Genomic DNA, 18964 nt, shown 5'->3' with positions numbered 1-18964 from the left:
ATTGTTATAGACTATTAACAACGTATGGAATCATGGGTTTATTGTGAAAATAATTGTAAACAAAATTTAAATGGTAGATTTTCTATGCTTTTGTCATTTTTTAGTTGAAACTTCTAGCTTTTGGGCATTTTGTTATAATCTTTGCATAATATATATGCACATTGACAATGAAAGAAAAGAAATTTTGTTAATTTGTGTCAACTCTCATTTGAAATTTCAATTAAGCTTTAATGTATTATGTTATGTAATAAGGTTCTATAATGTATATGATGCATGTTGTCCTATATATGATATTGAAATTTTTTATATATATAAAATTTCCCTATTTTTTAATTGTCGTCCCTAAAATATGGTCTCGACTCCTAGAAAAGCCATCCTTGAAATGCTCTCCTTGCCATCATTGTTGTATAAACTTGGTGGAACATAGGGATTAGCTCAACCACCAATTATGACTTTGTATTGATGTATTGTGATAGATATAAGCATGCTTTTCTATATTATTCTTTTAATTGCTTATTGGTAAATTTGGGGCTCCTCTTGGTTGATTCACTTGCTCATCTGAATTTTGAGAGGTGATTATTGACAAGAAACCTTACAAATTTTGAGAAATATGCACACTTTGTTCTCATGATGCTGGTCAGAATTTGCACAATTTTAGGGAGTAAATATAGGTTTAATGGCAATATTAATGAAGAATCACTAGTGCCACTTGTTGGGTAGGGCCAAAGAAATTATTTAGAATCTACTTTCCAGTCTTTCCTACATATTTCTTGGGAAGCTATAGTAGTCTAATCAAAGTAAGACTGTTTATATGTATCTCGTGTGACTTTTTGTGATGCCTTAAATATTCTTCTATTGAAAGAACTTATAAACTAATTCTTGTATGATATGGCAAAACACTACATGGATAATTTGACTACATCATGTTTCATCTTCCATCGTGCATTTCAATTATCAGGCTATGGAGTTACCTGTTTATACCTTTTGTGTCACACTCTCTAACCTCCTACTTTATGATCTATCATGCCGTGCTAACATTTTACAACTGTCGTAAGAGCTATTTTGAGATTTTAACTTAGGTTTATAGCAGTAGTATCAGACTATTTTTGACTTACGAAATGCATTTCTAAGTTTTTTAAGGTTTATATAAAATGGTAGAATGCCATTGAACAAAAAATTTGAAATATAGCTGCTAAAACAAAAACTAACTATGAAAGTAGAAATTACCTAAGCGACTAAACTAAATGACCATTATATACAATATATTACTTCAAAAAAATTTAAGCTGTAATTTATAATTGTAAAAATATAAAATATAAAATATAAAATATTATTCACATGTTTTTCTAAGGTTTTTTAAGGTTTATATAAAAAGGGTAGAAGCCTATCGATCACTCTTAAAATTTAATATATACAATTGTAAAAGTACAGAATTTATTTGCGCTTGATGCAATTTCTTGCTAATGTATCTTGGACTCGTTATTGACAAGGTCAGTGGTCTAAATGTCTCTCAGTGCAATGTGAGTTGTGTATGAAGAATTGAGTGGTGTTCATTGAGAACTTACATATACCTTGTAGTGAGATATTAGTTGTTGAAGGAGATATAAGAGGATATTCTTGTGAATCTTTAGATCTTTATTTGTAATGATCAAATGATGTTAATTTCATTCCATTGTTATATGCCTGCTTCTTGGTCTTGGAACTTCCATAGAATTTGAGAGACTAATCAACAAAAGGGAATGTTGTTTGCTTGTTAATCCACATGTGGATCAGCTTAGGTGGACAACCAGAATCAAGGTTGCAAATACCTGCAGCAAGGTGGAAAGAAACCTATTGCAAATTAATTGACATATGCAGATATTACCTACATCAATTTGCAAAGGCCTAGTAGGGCTGCATGTTCACCTGTTGCAGATGCCACAAGCATCTAGATTCTTGTAGAAGTCATGCAGCATCATTGAGAGTGGTAGGCTTCTCTTCAGACCAAATCTTTGCATCTGGTTCCCAACAAGAACACACATAACAACTCAATAGTATTTTTTGTAGCAATGTGACAAGTGTGGCCCAAGGCTCTATCCAGTAGTTACGTAATAGGATTGAGTTCCCTTTATAAGTATGTAGTTTGAAGTAGGAGTTATGAGGTGGCAAAGAGGACAACGAAGGGCAATTTAAAGGGCGACAGCAATTTTTCTCATGTGACAGTTACTGTTTATTCCCTGTTGGTAACATGTGTTTTCCCTTTGGGCTTTCAACTGGTCATTGCTTTGACTTTTATCTGCATCTTTCTTTGGCAGCAATGAATTAGTGTTGATGGTTTATTGGACAATGAAGGATCCTTCTTTGGCAGCAATTAATTAGTGTTGAAGGTTTCTTGTACAACGACGGCCATTGCTTAGTGGTGGTTGTGCATTCACATGCAATTGTTTGCATCTTGCCAGGTGGTGGAAGATAGGGCAGCAGTTATCATCATTCACGTGGGCTTCTTGGTGGCTGTTTTGGCAGTTATCTAAAGTGGCTGTTATGAGAGAATTTGATTTGGTAGTGTCCGTTTCTATCTTCATTCCTGTGCATGCCAAATTTGCATGTTGTTCGGCGCATGCAATTCATTTGTCAGGCTTTTGTTAGCTAGTGTTTCATCTTGCCTGGGTGATTTTTCTCAATTCCTAGGCGGCACCATTCTTTTCTCAATTGCTATCTGCAACTGCATCATTTGGCTGTGATGGTTAGGGCAGTGACTATTCATATGCTGGATAGCGAATTGAAAGAGCACAAGCTGAAGAGGTGGAAGGTGAAGAGAGACAAAAGTAGAAGATGAAGATCAGGGAAGAATAATTTTTATCATTAAATCAGCCAAAACAATTTTAATGGTTTTTTTTCCTGAAAATATTTTCAGAATCACAACTAATAATGACTTTCAACAATTTTATTGTTGGTTTTTGTGATTTTGACTTTTTTAGGCAAGTTTTTAAGCATAAAACCAATCTGTTTGAATTATTTTCTGTACTTTTTGCAAATATGTGGGGTTTTATTTTCCAAATTACTACGAGCATTTAGAGTTGGTTGGATATCTCTGTATTTTGGTCAGGGATCAAAGGGATGGCCTCTGAGGCTTGGGTATAGTTTTGTGTGTGTATGTTTATATATACATGCCACAAGTTGCCATCCCCTACATTGTCCCCAAATTTAGGCCCTTGGTCCCTCTGTCCTTGAAACTTGCTCCCCTGTTTTGAAACTCCATGGGACTATGCTTTTTTGGTATTCCTAAAGTTTTGATTACCAGTATAGCAATATTTCAAATTGTTGAGGGAAAATAAATAGCTGAACTTTCTACATTGTTGGGTATAAAACATCCACAAGGCAAAGAGTCGAAGAATAGGTCCCTAGGCTCAAGACATTGGGAGTCCTATACTTCCACCATTTGTCCAGGGTTTGGCTGGAGATCTGTGTACTTTGGTCAGGGATTAAAGGGATGGCCTCTGAAGCTTGGGTACAGTTTTGTGGCTCACTAGAAAATACTTGTTGATTTATTAGAATGTTCTATCATGACAAAACTCACAAACAAGCTTTTAATAATTATGCTGGTTTGATCGTTGGTGGAAAAATACCAGTCGTTTATTACTTTTGTTTCATGTTGTTTTGGATATTGATATTGTATTTTTCCATGTATTTAACAGATGTAAAATTGCAAGGAGGTGGAAAACTGACATTTTTATTTGTTTTCTATATCTTTATGCTATCAAAATGCCTTTATATTTTAAAATCAGTAGCCCTCTCTCTCTCTCTCTCATAATTTTATTTTGTGGTTTTCTGCATTTTTTGAAATTCTGATATTTTCTGATTAAATAATGATTTTTTGGAAAAATCTGAATCTTTTTGGTTTGTTGTTTTTTACCCATTTGTTTGTTGCTATGGTATGTCCCACACACTCCTAGAGTAAATAGGTTCACTTATCCCAGGAAATATTGCTTTATCAATTGCAGCTTGAATAGAAAGCGAAGCTCTGTTATTTTTTTTATGTTTGTTGTATAGTCTCTTTTTTTGTTGATCATTCAATGCATTCACATTTGTTGGTTCTACACAGCCATTTTGAACTATAGATTTTAGCAATGTTGGTAAACTTTTCACGACAAATGCCCCCCTTGTTGATTCTGGCACCTCTATATACTTAAACACCCACCTTTGAGGAGCAAAACACTCTCCTTCGCAATAGAAACACTTTCCTCAATGGAAAACTCTTAACAGAATAATAAATATGATAACATCCTTTACAGAACTGTGCTTTGATACCTGATGAAAGAAAATAATAAAAATGCACACAATGATCTGCTGATCATACACAACGAAGAATGGAATATGCAAAGGTCCAATCAACTAGCTAGCAGCAGCACAAGCAGCTTACCTAATAGCATATCATCCAGTAGCAGATCCATATCCATATAAGTATCTAAAGCTAGCAGCAGTAAGGTGGACGGGCCCCCTTTAGGTTCTGTTGGCACTTCCAATCTATGCTGTTGGTATAGGTCTTCAGCGAGAAAGAACAGATGGACGCCCTATCTTAATCTTAAGAGTGCATAAATGCTCTCTCTTTTTTCCCCTCCTTCAGTCTTCAGAGTGCCGGTCAGCATAAAGGAGCCAGGATATAATCATTATGAGGAAGGGGCAAAAGCTCTATTATATAGGGGCTTACAAAGTAGGTGAGGCGCGCAATATGAAATGAAATACACACAGGAAATATATAGATAAGACCGGTGGGCATTATTTATTTCAAGTCTAACAGTACATTTTACCTTAATGATTTGTGATTTCTGTCATTCTAGATATGTTTTTGTTAGCACGCTCTAATTATGACTGGTAAACAACTCAATAGAAACCAGTGAATCTGCACATTTGTAGCATGAATAAGAGACAAGGGATCATATCAATAATGGTGTTCTGTCTATTATGAGATTTGACACATAGTTCGCAGACTTGGAGTGTACTTGGCAAGCAAAAAAAATCCGACTTGGCAAAAGCTTGGCAAATCTCAACAATTTAAAAAACACTTAAATTTTTGAGAAAAACATAATATTAGTGCAAAATACAGCTACAAAAAATGTATCAAATGAGTTTGGTGAGGGTTCGAGGGCAACACCATTTTCATAATGAAAACACACCATTTTCATAAGTTTTTAAAAGGCCAAAAACAATGTTTATAAAGTCAAAAAATGAAGTGTTTGGAGTGTTTAATCCATGTTTTTTTGTCATGTTGTTTGCATGGCAAGTCAAGTAGTTGTACTTGTCGAGTACTCACCAACAAACTTTGGCGAGTAAATGTGGTGAAAACTTGACGACAGAAATTTTTTCTGGAGTACTCGGCAACTTGGTGAACTAGGATTTAACATAGCTATAATTTAAAATAATTGAAGGTTTTTGTGGGCGTATTTAATTATATTTTTAAAATTTTTTGTTGGGATTTGACCTATGTGCTGTTGTATCGTCTCAAGATAACCTTTCTGAGCAACTGTTGTACTGATGATATTTTTCCTTATCTATGCTAGCAATACTTAAATGGCAAGGAGACCTACTTAACACAAAGGCACCTTTACCTTAACCATTTGTTTTTGATTATAGTAAGCAGCAAAACAAGGGTGCTGGCCTTGTATACAAACAGCTTGAAGGCCGCATAAAAGAAAAGGCAGGAAAATAAGGGTGCTGTACACAAGATCAGGTCAAACCGGCCAATAATAGTAGGTTAGAAGACCACTGTAAAAGCACAACACAATAGCAAAATGCTAGGATCCTAACTCTAGTGGGAAGAATCACTCACAACACAAGTCAGATGAGTATGGTGGGGGAAGACTTACCTTTTCGCCTACGACAAACAACAATCTAGGCAATAATATTATTAGAAACATCATTGCAAGAGGGATCAAGCGGGCAAATCCCCTCAGAGTGTCTGTTAGTACTTGGAGCAGACTGTTGCTGCAGAGCAACTCCTGGAGCAGACTGTTGCTGTTTACTAGGAGCAGACTGTTGCTGTGAAACAGGAGCAGCAGGAGAAAAGACCTCAAAGCCAGAGGAGGCCACACCAGTAGGAGAAGGATTTAGAGGGGCAGTGGAGGCTACAACAGCAGTAAGAGGCACAACCTCATCCTAGGAGGAGTCATCATCAGCATGAGGAGTCATCAGAATCAGAAGCATCGACAGTCAAATGCTCAGCAACTGCATCTTTCCACCAAGTCGCAAAACCTTTATGATGCGAGAGAGAGCAATCAAAAGCTTAGTGACCAGTTGAGAAGCATCTACGACAGCGAAAGGGGAAGCTCTCATAATCCAACGATTGAGTCCATACCCTATCCCCAACCATAAGAACCACGTCCCTAGGGGGAAGCATAGAGATGTCAATGTTGATTAGAATGTGAGCAAAAGTAGAATGACCCACGAAGGAAGTTGTATCATTGACCTTCTAGAAGTGTCTGATAGAGTTGCCAATGGCTTCATAACAAGAATGCTCCCAAAAATGGAGAGGAAGATTGGGAAGACGAACCCACACTGGCCGCACATTGAGTGGTTCAGTAAGAGGGTTAAAAGAAGCTGTCCAGGGTTTGATCGAGAGAGAGTAAACTCTCCAAGCCCACAACTTGCTCAACACCAAGTCATGATCCTAAACAAAGGAAGTAATAAAAAACCTTTAGCTCAAGGGTAAAGCTCAATGTTGCCAGCAACCAAAGGCTTCCAAGAATCACTCACCCAATGATGTAGATTCGAAAGGGAAGGCCAAAACCCGACAAATCTACAGGCCAACCTGTTATCACAAAAGCTTGCACCCTTGTTGAGCTATCAACTCAGCAACCTTGTGAAACATGGAAACAACTCCGAAGTGTGGAACCTTGCGCAAGGGGGTTGAATCTCTGGATAAGGCCGACTTCCTTCTCAATCCAGGTGCAGGTGTTGAACCAACTCAACACTTCAAAACTAACTCCTAGGCCTATCCTAACAAATTGCAGAGGTAAAGGGAAGAGAGGAATGCTTGAAATAAAAGGAGGTGATGCACCAAGAAGAGATTGTTCCTCTCCCTACCCGAAATGACACAAAAAAATCAACTAAAACACCCAGAAGATGCACAAACTTCAGTTGTATGAGTGACCCCAATGCATGTATGAAGGTTTGAATTCACTGAATGCCAAGAGGGGAGAAGGTTTCCCACAAGTCACACTCGGAAATAAATTTAACACAACATATATGAGAGAAGAACCACAAAACATACACCTATGATGAAGGTAAGGAAACATACACAACATACATAAGTTGAAAGTAGGCAAGAATGGCGATTTCAATTAATTATAAGGCCAATGGCCAAACTTACAATTGCCCAAATGCAAGAGAAGTGGGAGAGCATGGAATAGTTCAAGCCAACAGGGAGAGAACCTTTTACAATGAGGCTTAACAACCTTTATATAGAAAAATGGTTACAAGAGTGATCATGACCCCTGCATGTCAGTCTGGGAGTGCAGGGAAGTGCATGCACTTGACTTTAGTACTTGCAAGCAACCTAGCCATACACACAAAAGGCAACCCTGAGAAGGTGGATTGACTGACCTTCCAAAGTTAGAGTATGTAGACATGACATAAGTCACCACGACAAGCATGGCCCCGTACCTCCCTTGATGGAAATATTGCCAAAAACATAAAATGCACTCCTGTGGCTTTACAAAAGAAGGTGCATAAGTCACCAAAATTGTCGGAGCATTTAAAGCCTTGAGTGCCGATCACGCCATTCGGAAGTGTTGCCAGTCGGAAGGAAGTCCGAGGACTTCGGAAGCTTGGGTTCCCTAAGTGGGAAAGACAAGGAAAGAACTTCAGAACCTCAAGGTTTCGGAGTTCCGGGGAAGAGGAAAGAGACGCAACAAGAAACTTCAGAACCTCGGGGTTTCGGAGTTCCGGGGAAAACTAGAGAGAAAAGGCAAGGAGGGTAGGAACTTCGGAACCTCGGGGTTCCGGAGTTCCAGAAAGGGAAGCAAAGGAAGAGAACTTCGGAACCCCGAGGTTCCGAAGTTCCGGAGAAAAGAAGGAAGAAAGGCTAGGAAGGAACTTTTGAACCTCGGGGTTCCAGAGTTCCAGAGTTCCAGAGAAGGCAAGGAAAAGGAACGTCGGGGTTCCAGAGTTCTGGGGAAACTAGGAGGAGGCAAGGGAAAGGTGGAACTACGCAAAGGAACTTCGGAACCTCGGGGTTTCGGAGAAGGGAAGAAGAAAAGAAAGGAACTTCGGAACCTCGGGATTTCGGAGAAAAGAAGAGAAAGGGAAAGAATGAGAGGAACTTCGGAAACTCGGGGTTCCGAAGCTCCGGAGAAGGAAAAGCGAGAGAAGGCAAAGAGAAGGAACTTCAGAACCTCGGGGTTCCGAAGAAGGAGAACAGGAGAAGGCAAAGGGAAAGAACCTCAGAACCTCGGGGTTCCGGGGAAGGAAGAAAAGGCCAAGGGAGGAACTTCCTCCGGACAAGGCAACACTTCACACTTCATGATTCTTTTGCTTTCTCCTTGATCAACTTAGGGCAGTGCTAGTCCATGGATTGTATCTCTGATCGGTTCTTACTGATGGACCAAGGGTCTTAAAATGACAACACAACCCACAACGTTCATGGAAGCCAACATTTTCTACCACATCTTGCCCATAGACCACAATAGGAGAGGTTTTGGCACAAGGGAGAGGATGAGATTTTCCTTTGGAAGGAAGTATAGCAACAGATTTGGCTTCACGAGCAAAGCTCCACCCACTAGTGGAAGAAAAAGGCTAGGGAGGAGGGGCTCCAACACAAGCCTTGGTAGGATCACCAATAGTAGCACTAGACCCACCCACAACCAGGGGGGCGAGTGGAGGCTCACCAGCATGAGAGGCGGGAGAACCCATAGTCTTAGGGCCACACACTCCACCAGCCATGATAGAAGCTCGAGTATAAGTCCTCACAGAGGAAGTAGGGGTGGTGGGTTCCTTAAACGAAATGGAGGAGTAGTGGGAATAGTCATTGCATATGGATCCGTTGCTATAGGAGTGGTTGCAGACGAAGTCGTTGCAGTCGTTTTTACCTTAACCATTTGTTAGTATGTGAAAGAAAAGAGAATATAATCCCAAGCTTCTTTCATCTTTTGACTTGGTACCTATAACTAACATGAGGGAAAATATCATTAATTTAATAATTACTCTTGGAGGTCATCTTGAAATGACTAAGAAGCACCTAGGTCAAATCCCACAAAAGGGAAAAGAATTAATTAAAAATGCTAGTGAAAGCCTTCACTTAGCATAAATACCTGGTTGGTATCTATAGGTTAATTTTAGATTGGTAGGGATTATGGCCAGGAATTACAAGGTATTACTTGCTCGAAAAGCTTTGCCAATTCGAAAAAGAGGCTAAAGTTTGAAAATCCCAAAGGTGTAGATTATGTTCACTGTTCTTCCCTAATTAACAAATTTTTATAGTGCTTGTTATCTAAGTAAGTCCCTTTGCATGTAATTACTAGTGTTCCATGACCGTTGGGGACAAGGGGACGAGTTTCGAGGTTGGGGGGGGGGGGGAAGGGCCTAAGTTTGGGGATGACGACCAAGGTGGTGGTGGTGGTGCCAATATAGGTATACATATACTTATAGTACTTGAAAAACTAGTTGTGAAAAGATGTAATTTCAAATGAAACTATAGGAAATTAGTAAAATTATAAAATACTAAATAGCAAAATTTGAAAAACTAAATCTAAATATGAAGATTTCTTGAATGCTAATTGCTAAATAAAATTTGACAAATGAAATTGTCAAATTGGAGATTTCTATTATATACACAATATGAATATTTGATATCACAAAGGCTATAAAGATGATTACATGATACATCATTACAATAAGTAGCAAATACAAATAGCATTACAAAAGACAAAATGCCAAAATGTCAAAACTCAATGTCATGAAGGAAGGCCTCTAATCATCTGCAAACTCCTCATCACTGGAACTGTTGGAGTCCCCACGGTCAAGATCCCTCAGGCTCACACCAACCAGCCCTGCATTTGAAGTGGTAGGATCATCCTTATCAATCTGTGATGGCTCCTTTGGCTCTACATCCCATTGTGCTGTTGGACTGTCCTTGTATACAAGTGTCTTGCAGTCAATGAGACACAAAGCACTATGTAGCCACAAGCTTCCCTGCTCTCTTAGAGGTAAGTCTGTTCCTCTTTAGAGAGTGGATGAAGCTATATGTAGACTAGTTCCTCTCAGCAATTGAAGAACTGGAAACTTGAGATAGCATACGAATAGCTAGAGTGGTGGTCAAAGATTTCTGATCATGACAATTCCACCACAAAAGTGGGTCATCTTGTGCCATAGTTTCTATATCCATCTTTGTCGCATCTGAATAACCCTTAAGAGTGGCAAATTTTGTCCACTCAATGTGAATTATGCTGGTATCTATAGAATCACACGTCTTCTCTATGCACCCAAAGAACCCCGCCTTCACCTCATCATCCTGAATCCGTGTCACTCTATAGGGTCTAGCCTTGTACCACTTAGGATTTAAGGCATAGGCAACCATATGCAAAGGAGTGTTCAACTTGTCCCATCTACACTAAATGATTGGCCGAATATGCTCATCGTAGAATGCTAGAGTGGGGTCCTTCACTTGCACAACAACCCTCATCTGGTCAAGCATAGAGTTGATGCAATCATACGCCTCTCCAAGATTAGGTGCATTCCCATCTCCATATCTGATGACTTGGAATAGTGGAGAAATGATGGAGACAATGTATTTCGCATTAGTCTAAAACACATCACTCTTCACTATCTCCTTCACCCTTCTCCCCTGTTATGTCTTGGCCTTGACCCACCTATTCCACTCTGTAGTCATAACTCATAACCATGAGTTGCAATGCCTCTTGCAACTCAATTGTTCTCTCCAAGAGAATGAAATAGGATGCATATTTGGTCTCAATTGGTTTCAAGAACTCCTTCGCGAAGGTCCTAAAGAGTGCATGTAAAGTGTGGTGTTTGCAGATAAACATCTGCACATCTCTCGCATCGATGATCACTCCTCTAATCCCGTCAATTTTCCCTATGTCCTTGACTGCATTGTTCATGGCACGCACACAACATGGGGTCCACCAAATATGCCTATAGGCTGCCTCAATAAGTTTCTTTGCTGCTCTACACACATGGGCTGCATCTGTCATACTTGGACCACATTTTGTGGCCCAACCTTAATAGCCTCCTTGAGGACTTCAAACTGAAAATCAACATCTTTGTGATGCCCTGTACAATCAACTGCACTAAGGAAGTATGGGTCCTCTGCACATGTGACCGTGATGTTGATGTGACCATGTGACCACCCATCCATAACTATGTTGCACCCAGAGGCCACCCAGCATCATTCCTCTCGTCTGTGATGTATGAAGAGAAGTATGTTGCACTTGCTGGGTCTGTTGAAGGGCTGCCTTAGCAGATGAAGTAGTATGGACTGCAACTTCTCTATCATCTGGAATGCCCCAAAGCTTGTTAATTTCAATTTTGTACTCTATATTTTTAGGTTCTGCCAAAAACTTACATGGATCCATACCTTTTCCTCTCCAAAAAAGGAAGCGTGCATTCACTCTAGTGATGCTACCAAACCATGAAATCCCATAAATGTTGCACTGCTTCTTCTTTGTTCCTCCACCTATACTTGATATGCCTTGTATTTTTGAAGCAAACTGTTTTAGAGGAGATTTAGGATCATAAGCACCTCTAGCATGCTATGCCAACAACTCTGAAGGGCAACCTGTATTAGCTGGTGCACTTGCCATGGAAGTAGATTGGGCTACATGATCAGCCTCATGGTCACCCCCCTCAACTTCGGGTTCAAAATCTGAATCATTTCCACTATGAGAATTGATTTCCATCTCATCCTCACTCATATCATGGGAGCTCGTTGTGATAGTGACAGTGAATTTCACAAAATAAAAATAAAAATAAATTCAGCCTAGTTTAACAAATTGAAATAATAAATTTGAAATTTCAATTTTGAAAAGAAAATTTTAAATTTTGTTCAAATTATTTAATATTTAATGTTGAATCTTGAGGGCAAAATTATGAATGATTCATTCATCATTTTGCCGTTAAGATTCAACATCAAATCTGATTTTGAAATGAATAAAAAAAAAGAAGTTTAAACAACGAAAAAATTGAAAATCAGAAAATAAAACAAACAAAACACAGGAAAAACCCTACCTTGTGCTTGAAAGATCTCTCCAAAATGTTGTAGAATCCTCTTTCTCCTATTCTTCTTGCTCCTTCTCACTCCTCTCACACTTGCACTCACTCTTTTCACTCTTCCAATCAGACTTCTCCAAGTTTTTTCTCCTTTTCAGCTTGCTGGAAAAAAATTCAGACTTAGAAATGTGAACAAAATCACTAAATTTGGTGGTTTTGTGTTGCATTGGGGGAAGGGGTGGGGCCGACGTCAAATTAGGGTTACCCCCCAACCCCCAAAAATGACTCATATTTTTAAAAAATAAAAATTATAATGCCTTTTGACGTTGGGCGACAAGAGTCTTCTGGATGTCTCCCCGCTCCTCGAGAGACTTTTGGGCGTCTCCCAAGGATTCTTGGAGACGCCAAAGCATCTCCAAGGATTCTTGGAGATTTTTTGGCATCTCCAAGAACATCTCCATGTCTCTGGCGGAGCACTGGTGGAGGGAGGGCAGGAGATGCCACGCCCCTGTCTCCCAGTCTCGGAAACGCCCCCGTCTCGGAAACGCTGGCCTGAGGGGGGCGGGGGAGGGGAACGTGTTTCTGTGGAAAGCTGGTAATTACTACCAACATAAATTAGAAAAAAAAACTTGTGTCAAAGCCTACAAAACTAAAATATTTAATGGCTATTATAGCCAGTTTTAGGGTCATGTAGAGTTGCTTATTGGGTATGATAAATTGTTTACATCAGAGACATGTGGCACCATATATTGAAGAGTTGACCTAGCCTGTGACGAGTTTGCAGCACTTGCATTCATTTAGTTGCAGTTGCTTTCCACTTTTAGCAAATTGGATGGCTGGGTTTAACACTTCAACAAACTATATTATTCTGATGTTGGTCCAAATAGATAGGAACACATCTTCTTGGAGCCCATATTTCACTTTTTGGTCCTGAGGAGTAAACTGTAATGTGAATGTCTCATCTTAGTTCCCATCATCCTCCTTAGAGATGGAGTTATATATTCTTGAGCTACAACCTAGACTCGAATCAGATTCACTATAGCTTCCTTCTGTTCTGAATTTGAATCCACGTTTTACAGTTCACATGGTTCAACTTAGATTATATATCATGGGAAATTTTGTGATCTTTCTTTGCTGGATTTATCTCTAATTTTATTACTAACAAGTAATTGGTAAAAATATGAATTGTATTTACAGAATGATCAATAGATCATTACAAAGAATTACAAAAACAATGTTTCTAAAAAGAAACAGTCGTAAATAGAAACAAACTAATTCAAACTACTAATTTACAAAATATTACATAATGGACCATTAATTAATAATATTATTCTAATAAATTTCAACCTATTGAATATTTGAAAGTCATATTGGGTCTCTGAGCTTGCTTTCTTTTTGATCATTTGAGTGGAATCCATATCCATGTCAATCCTGATAACGAAACAATGTTCTTGTACTTAAGCACCTGAGAAATTCTTTCTCAATCTTGCAACCAAAACTGAGATTTCCTTGGTTTGACACACGGAAATTTCCAGTGGAATTAACTTATTAACAATTTATTTTAAGAGAAAGTGGGCATAAAAATGGTAGGGGGCATGGGAACCTAATCTAAACTGGTATGAATTCGAGAGAAATGCTTGTTGTGTTGAATTTCGAAATCATGCTTTTGGAAAATAATTTTGTTCTATATCAAAGTCAAGGATAGGGACTTTGATGAAGATAGGGACTTTGGCGAACATGACACCACGTCAAAGCTAACCAAGATGCCATCTCCTACTTTTTAATCCTTGATGAATTCATTGGTATGGTTTAATCCTTAATGAAAGAGTTAGATTGATCCACAAGAGGAGATATTATCTTGCCTAAATTGGCAGCCAGTTTGTAGGTAGGGAGTTTATGGTGTCCACAATCATCAGTCTAAGATGAATTCCAACCTTACGAATTTTTAGCACCCAAAAATGCGGGGCAAAATCTCATTATTTGGCAGGTGTCTTTTGGCAAATCTCCTTTAGGCTTGTTCCTCACCCTTCTTTCTCCAACACCCTTATATTCCCACCCCTTTGCATTTGATTTTGGAATTCTTTTCTTGGTTTTTTTCTTTTGTTTCATTTCTCTCTTTGTTGGTACTCTTTTTGAAAAATTATTATTAGTTTCTGTTTGAGTATTCTATTTTCTTCTTCAATTCTGTTTATCTTTATTACTTACTAGATTTTCCCTCAATAATTACCTGTCTAAGATTATTATCTTGTTTCCATTTTTAATGATTTTAATAGATTAATTACTTGTTTAATTAGGATTTTAGTTATCTTAGCAATATTTGTTTCGCACCCTTTGTCTTTATTTATTTATCATTATATAATAATAATAATTTATCATTTATCCAATTCATTTGAAAATTTTATTTTAATTATTAGCTAACTTTATCTTTGAATTTTATTTATTTTTATATTGTTTTTTCATCGTATTTCTTATCCAACCCCATTGACCTTTTGGGGTTCTTATGACTCCCTCTTTTTTCTTGGTTTCCAGTCCCTCTGTGTCTACCCCTCTTCCTTATGATGGATCACAAAGTGTGATCCAAAACATTGATACCAAAAATCTCTCCACAGTTGACAACCAGAAGCACTTTTAAACACTTCTTAAACCTCTTTTTTCTTCTTCATATTAAAACCAAATTAAAAAATTCCTTCTAGCACAGAGGAATGTTGTAGATAGCCTTGTACCTTCATTTGAGTGTGGCTTTGCAATCTGATCAGAGAGCTGTCCTCACCCGGTAAACGGCCATTGGACTTGGAAAGCAGATCTTCTCAGTAATATCTTGTAACTTACACTGAAACATATCTGTGATTAGCTTCAAGGGGGAATACAAATTTATTCCACTTAATTTAGTGCAAGTTTTATCCCGTGTGTTGCTCAGGCCAGCAAAATTTTGGTAGGTTGAGCTTGCCTCCATTCTGGCTAGAAACCCTTACATGTGAATGTTGTGGTTAAGTTCAAGAGTTCAACAGACCATCCTTGAAAGAATCTTTGCTATCTTTGCTTGATAATTCATAATTCTCATGGCTGCACATAGTTATTATCTTGAAGGAGAGAGCAGCTAGGTCTCTTAGCTGTTTACTTAGATATAATGAAGCCAACTCACAGTCTTTCCATGGTTGATTCAAAGGTTTTGTATACTTTTAAAGGCTTCCCATGTCCTCAAAATGGTGCGAATTTGTAAAATGCATTTTAGGGTACTAGTATAACACAACATCAAAACAAATCTCTTGCATGGCATTATTTTGTCTTTTTAAGGATATGGTTATGTCCTAGATTTGTATGGGAACTCGTGTAATAAAATGACCGTGTTAAGATGTAACATGTTGCAGTGTTGTTTTCTTTATTCCTTTTGGTTTTTGTCTAGGTATGCTCATTTTTAAGTGTTAAACTCAGTTAAAGAATTACCATGTTACCAAATCGGATAGAACTAGCAACATTTTCGGGTGTGAGTCATAGTGGAATCGGCTATGGATCCAAATTGCTCTTGGAATTGAACACGGTTTGGTTTTTCCTCGTGGAATCATGTGGAAATAGCAGAGAGCATACTAGGGTGATTCCATATTGGATGGAGCATTTCTACAGCATTTCCAGTGGCCAGGAAAATTTGGATGCATTTTGTTTGGCATTTTGACCATAAAACCTGTGCCTGAAACCTTAAATGATGGCCATTAAATATTTTTGATGTATTATGCGTGACATCATAAATTCAAGCTATCAAATAAATTTTGGACAACAAAAGATTGAGGATAGTATTCATTCTTACACCATTGCAACCCGTGTTATGTATGAATTTACCCTGTTTGGCATCTTTTGACAGCGTCATATTCTACATGCTTGCTAGTGCAGTAGGTATTGTGTTACAGTCTGAAATTAGATTTTCGGCAATCCACTGGAAGGCAAAGTAGTGGTAAGGGAGTTTGGTTGCTGTGTGGTTCCAAGACTGTTGGGTTATCACAAAAGTCCTATCTGCCTTAACTGGAGCACATTGCAGTCGAGCAGCAGTTAGCAGTTATATATAAACTAATGGGAAGTGCCAACATAAGATCATAAAGACCAAAGGAACATTGCTCCATCATGTTGTAAGAATCTTTGAAAATGGGTGATGCCAAAGTAGTTGTGATGAAAATGTTTGAATTTACTTAAAACCACCTCTTTACGATGGTCATGCTATATTACAGAATGAAAATATTAAATTTATTTCAACCACAACTTTATGCCTGGCTTAAGGTTATAATACTTTTCTTATTTACTTACATTATATGTATTATGTACCTGTTATCTATTAATGATCTATGGTATTTTGAATTCAATTGTTTTTAGGTTGTGATATGCATGATTTTTCTGTATTATTGTATGGATGTACCTAGAATTTACCCAGCCACAATTATTTTTGCTGTACTGGCATACTGGCATGTTGCATTCATGTACTTGTACCCATTCGGACTCGGTACTTAGAATAAAGTGACATGCAGCATGTGCTTCCTTTCTTGAATCTTATTGTTTGAACAATAATTGTCATTTTTTGCTTGGATGTTTGTCATGCATATATTACTTAAGAAAGATACTGCTAGATTCTAGTCTGACTTCTTCTGTTGAATTTTTTAAGTAGCTTGGTCTCTTATGTTCATGTGTTTTGATGATTATGCATGCCTTTCTTTTTTGCCAAGGATCTTTATACAGCCTTAGGTATTATCAACTTGAATTGATATCTGATTTGTCATTACTGAAATAGTGTCGATTGCATGAGCTGGCAAACAAACGGAGGATATCGGTCACAGGTGCTTCAAAATTGTTGGCCAATATTCTGTATTCATACCGAGGAATGGGTCTATCGATAGGCACAATGATTGCTGGGTGGGATGAAACGGTAATAGAATTTTGATCATGTTATTAATGGAAATCCTATCTAGTATGAATGTTTGTAGAGAATCATAATGCCACTTCGTATTTACATTTACAGGGCCCTGGTCTATATTATGTTGACAGTGAAGGAGGACGACTTAAGGGAACACTTTTCTCTGTTGGATCTGGTTCAACGTATGCCTATGGTATTCTAGATAGTGGGTATGTCTAGCCAACCATTTATTCAGCTGTTTTTAATTCTTCATTGTTGTTTTCTATGCGCTAATGGCTGCTGTCTCATGGTTACTGGTGTAGTTACCGTTGGGATATGCCTGTGGAAGAAGCTGGTGAACTTGGTCGTCGAGCTATATACCATGCAACATTTCGTGATGGGGCCAGTGGGGGTGTAGCAAGTGGTATGAAACACGTCATTTGTTGAATCAAATTGATTCTAGTTAATTGATAAAAATTACATTTTCTTTGTGATCTCATTGAAATCAATATTTTGCTATCAGTTTACTATGTGGGCCCTCAAGGTTGGAAGAAATTGTCTGGAGATGATGTGGGTGAACTTCATTACAACTACTATCCAGTTACAGAAAATGTTGTAGAGCAGGAGATGGCTGAAGGCAGTGCTTGAAAGTTCTATTGTCATTCCATTAAGGTTATTGGATCAAACTACAGATTATAACTTACTTTATGCACGACTACATTCTCCAGTTCTGTGACGCACCCACATAGCTGGTGGTTGTGATCATTAATTTTGGTTTGTTGTCGTGGGGATTCTGTGCTAGAAATGATTCACAAAATTTGCAATTGTAAAATTTTTATATTCATTTTAAGACGGTTCACAATAGTCAAATGGGATCAGATTTTTGTTGCAATAATTTAGATGGCTTTATATTTCTGATTGATAAGCTTGGGGCATTTCACCTGATAATATCATCTTAATATTCATGATGTCGAGTTCAATCTATTTTGCTATTGATAATGATCCTTAATATTCTTGGTAGAGTTAATTGAACATGATGGTGGTATCTGGATATATGTTTGGAAATGTTTACTTCTGGAAATAATCCCAAATTTTTTATTCATGATGCTTTTGTGTAAACTCCACTATTTTGAGCTTCAGTTAATACATTATCTTCTGCTTAAGGCTGTATATGATGTGCAAGTTATCGGAAACACTGCAAGTTGTGATGAAAGGCTACAGTATTTTTAACAGGTTTTTAAGTTTATGGTTCTAACTAGTAACAACTATTGTTATTAGGTATCCAGAATTAAAATGCACCAAGATCAGATATGTCTATTCTAAACTTCATCATTATCTATTTATCTCCTTACCTTTGCCTAGAAATAAGTAGAAGCTTTAGTTTATTTGATATCTACAAGTTTATATATGTTTCTGGAATCCTCGCTTCTTCTAAATGCTTAATGTATTGATTTTCAAATAATTTGCAACAAATTTCTATGCCGTTTTTTGAATCCTTTGCTTCGTCGAAATATTTAATATATTGATTTTCAAATACTTTCTTTCTCCCGAGGCATCTACGCCTAGGTTCTAATTGGTTGGAAAACATTGTTTTGACTACCTATTAGTTTAACCATTCTGACGTAAAGCTATTATTGGCCTGTACTGGTCGGTATACTATCAAATGAGATGTTCATCTCACGTTCTACATGAAGATTATATAAGCGCAATCTCTTAGAGGCGGATTCATTTTAAGTGTCCTGATAAGCCAATTATCTAGGATCAATATGTACAGAAGAAATGGAAAATTGGTAATTATATATCATTTTTATTTATAATAAATTTGATTTTTGTTGGTTATTTTAATTTTTTTTTCTTCTTTTTCAGGATTAATGAAATCTTTTGTATTGGTTA

General features: G+C 37.6%; 1 protein-coding gene across 3 annotated transcripts in view; it reads left to right on the top strand.

Moving 5' to 3' along the window:
- Nucleotides 1-18039, top strand: part of LOC131060248 (proteasome subunit beta type-5) — a 45050-nt gene extending 27011 nt beyond the window's left edge. For all 3 annotated transcript variants that reach the window (XM_057993422.2, XM_057993421.2, XM_057993420.2), the window contains 4 exons: nt 16970-17104; nt 17198-17301; nt 17395-17495; nt 17595-18039. In XM_057993422.2, the coding sequence (XP_057849405.1) occupies nt 16970-17104; nt 17198-17301; nt 17395-17495; nt 17595-17719 (465 nt within the window). In that variant the 3' untranslated portion in view covers nt 17720-18039. The remainder of the gene's footprint in view (nt 1-16969; nt 17105-17197; nt 17302-17394; nt 17496-17594) is intronic.
- Nucleotides 18040-18964: the final 925 nt, after the last annotated feature.

The sequence above is a fragment of the Cryptomeria japonica genome, chromosome 1, assembly GCF_030272615.1.
Source record: "Cryptomeria japonica chromosome 1, Sugi_1.0, whole genome shotgun sequence".
Classification (NCBI taxonomy): Eukaryota; Viridiplantae; Streptophyta; class Pinopsida; order Cupressales; family Cupressaceae; genus Cryptomeria; species Cryptomeria japonica.
Note: the sequence above shows the minus strand (reverse complement) of the source record. Positions and strands in the feature narration are given on the sequence as shown.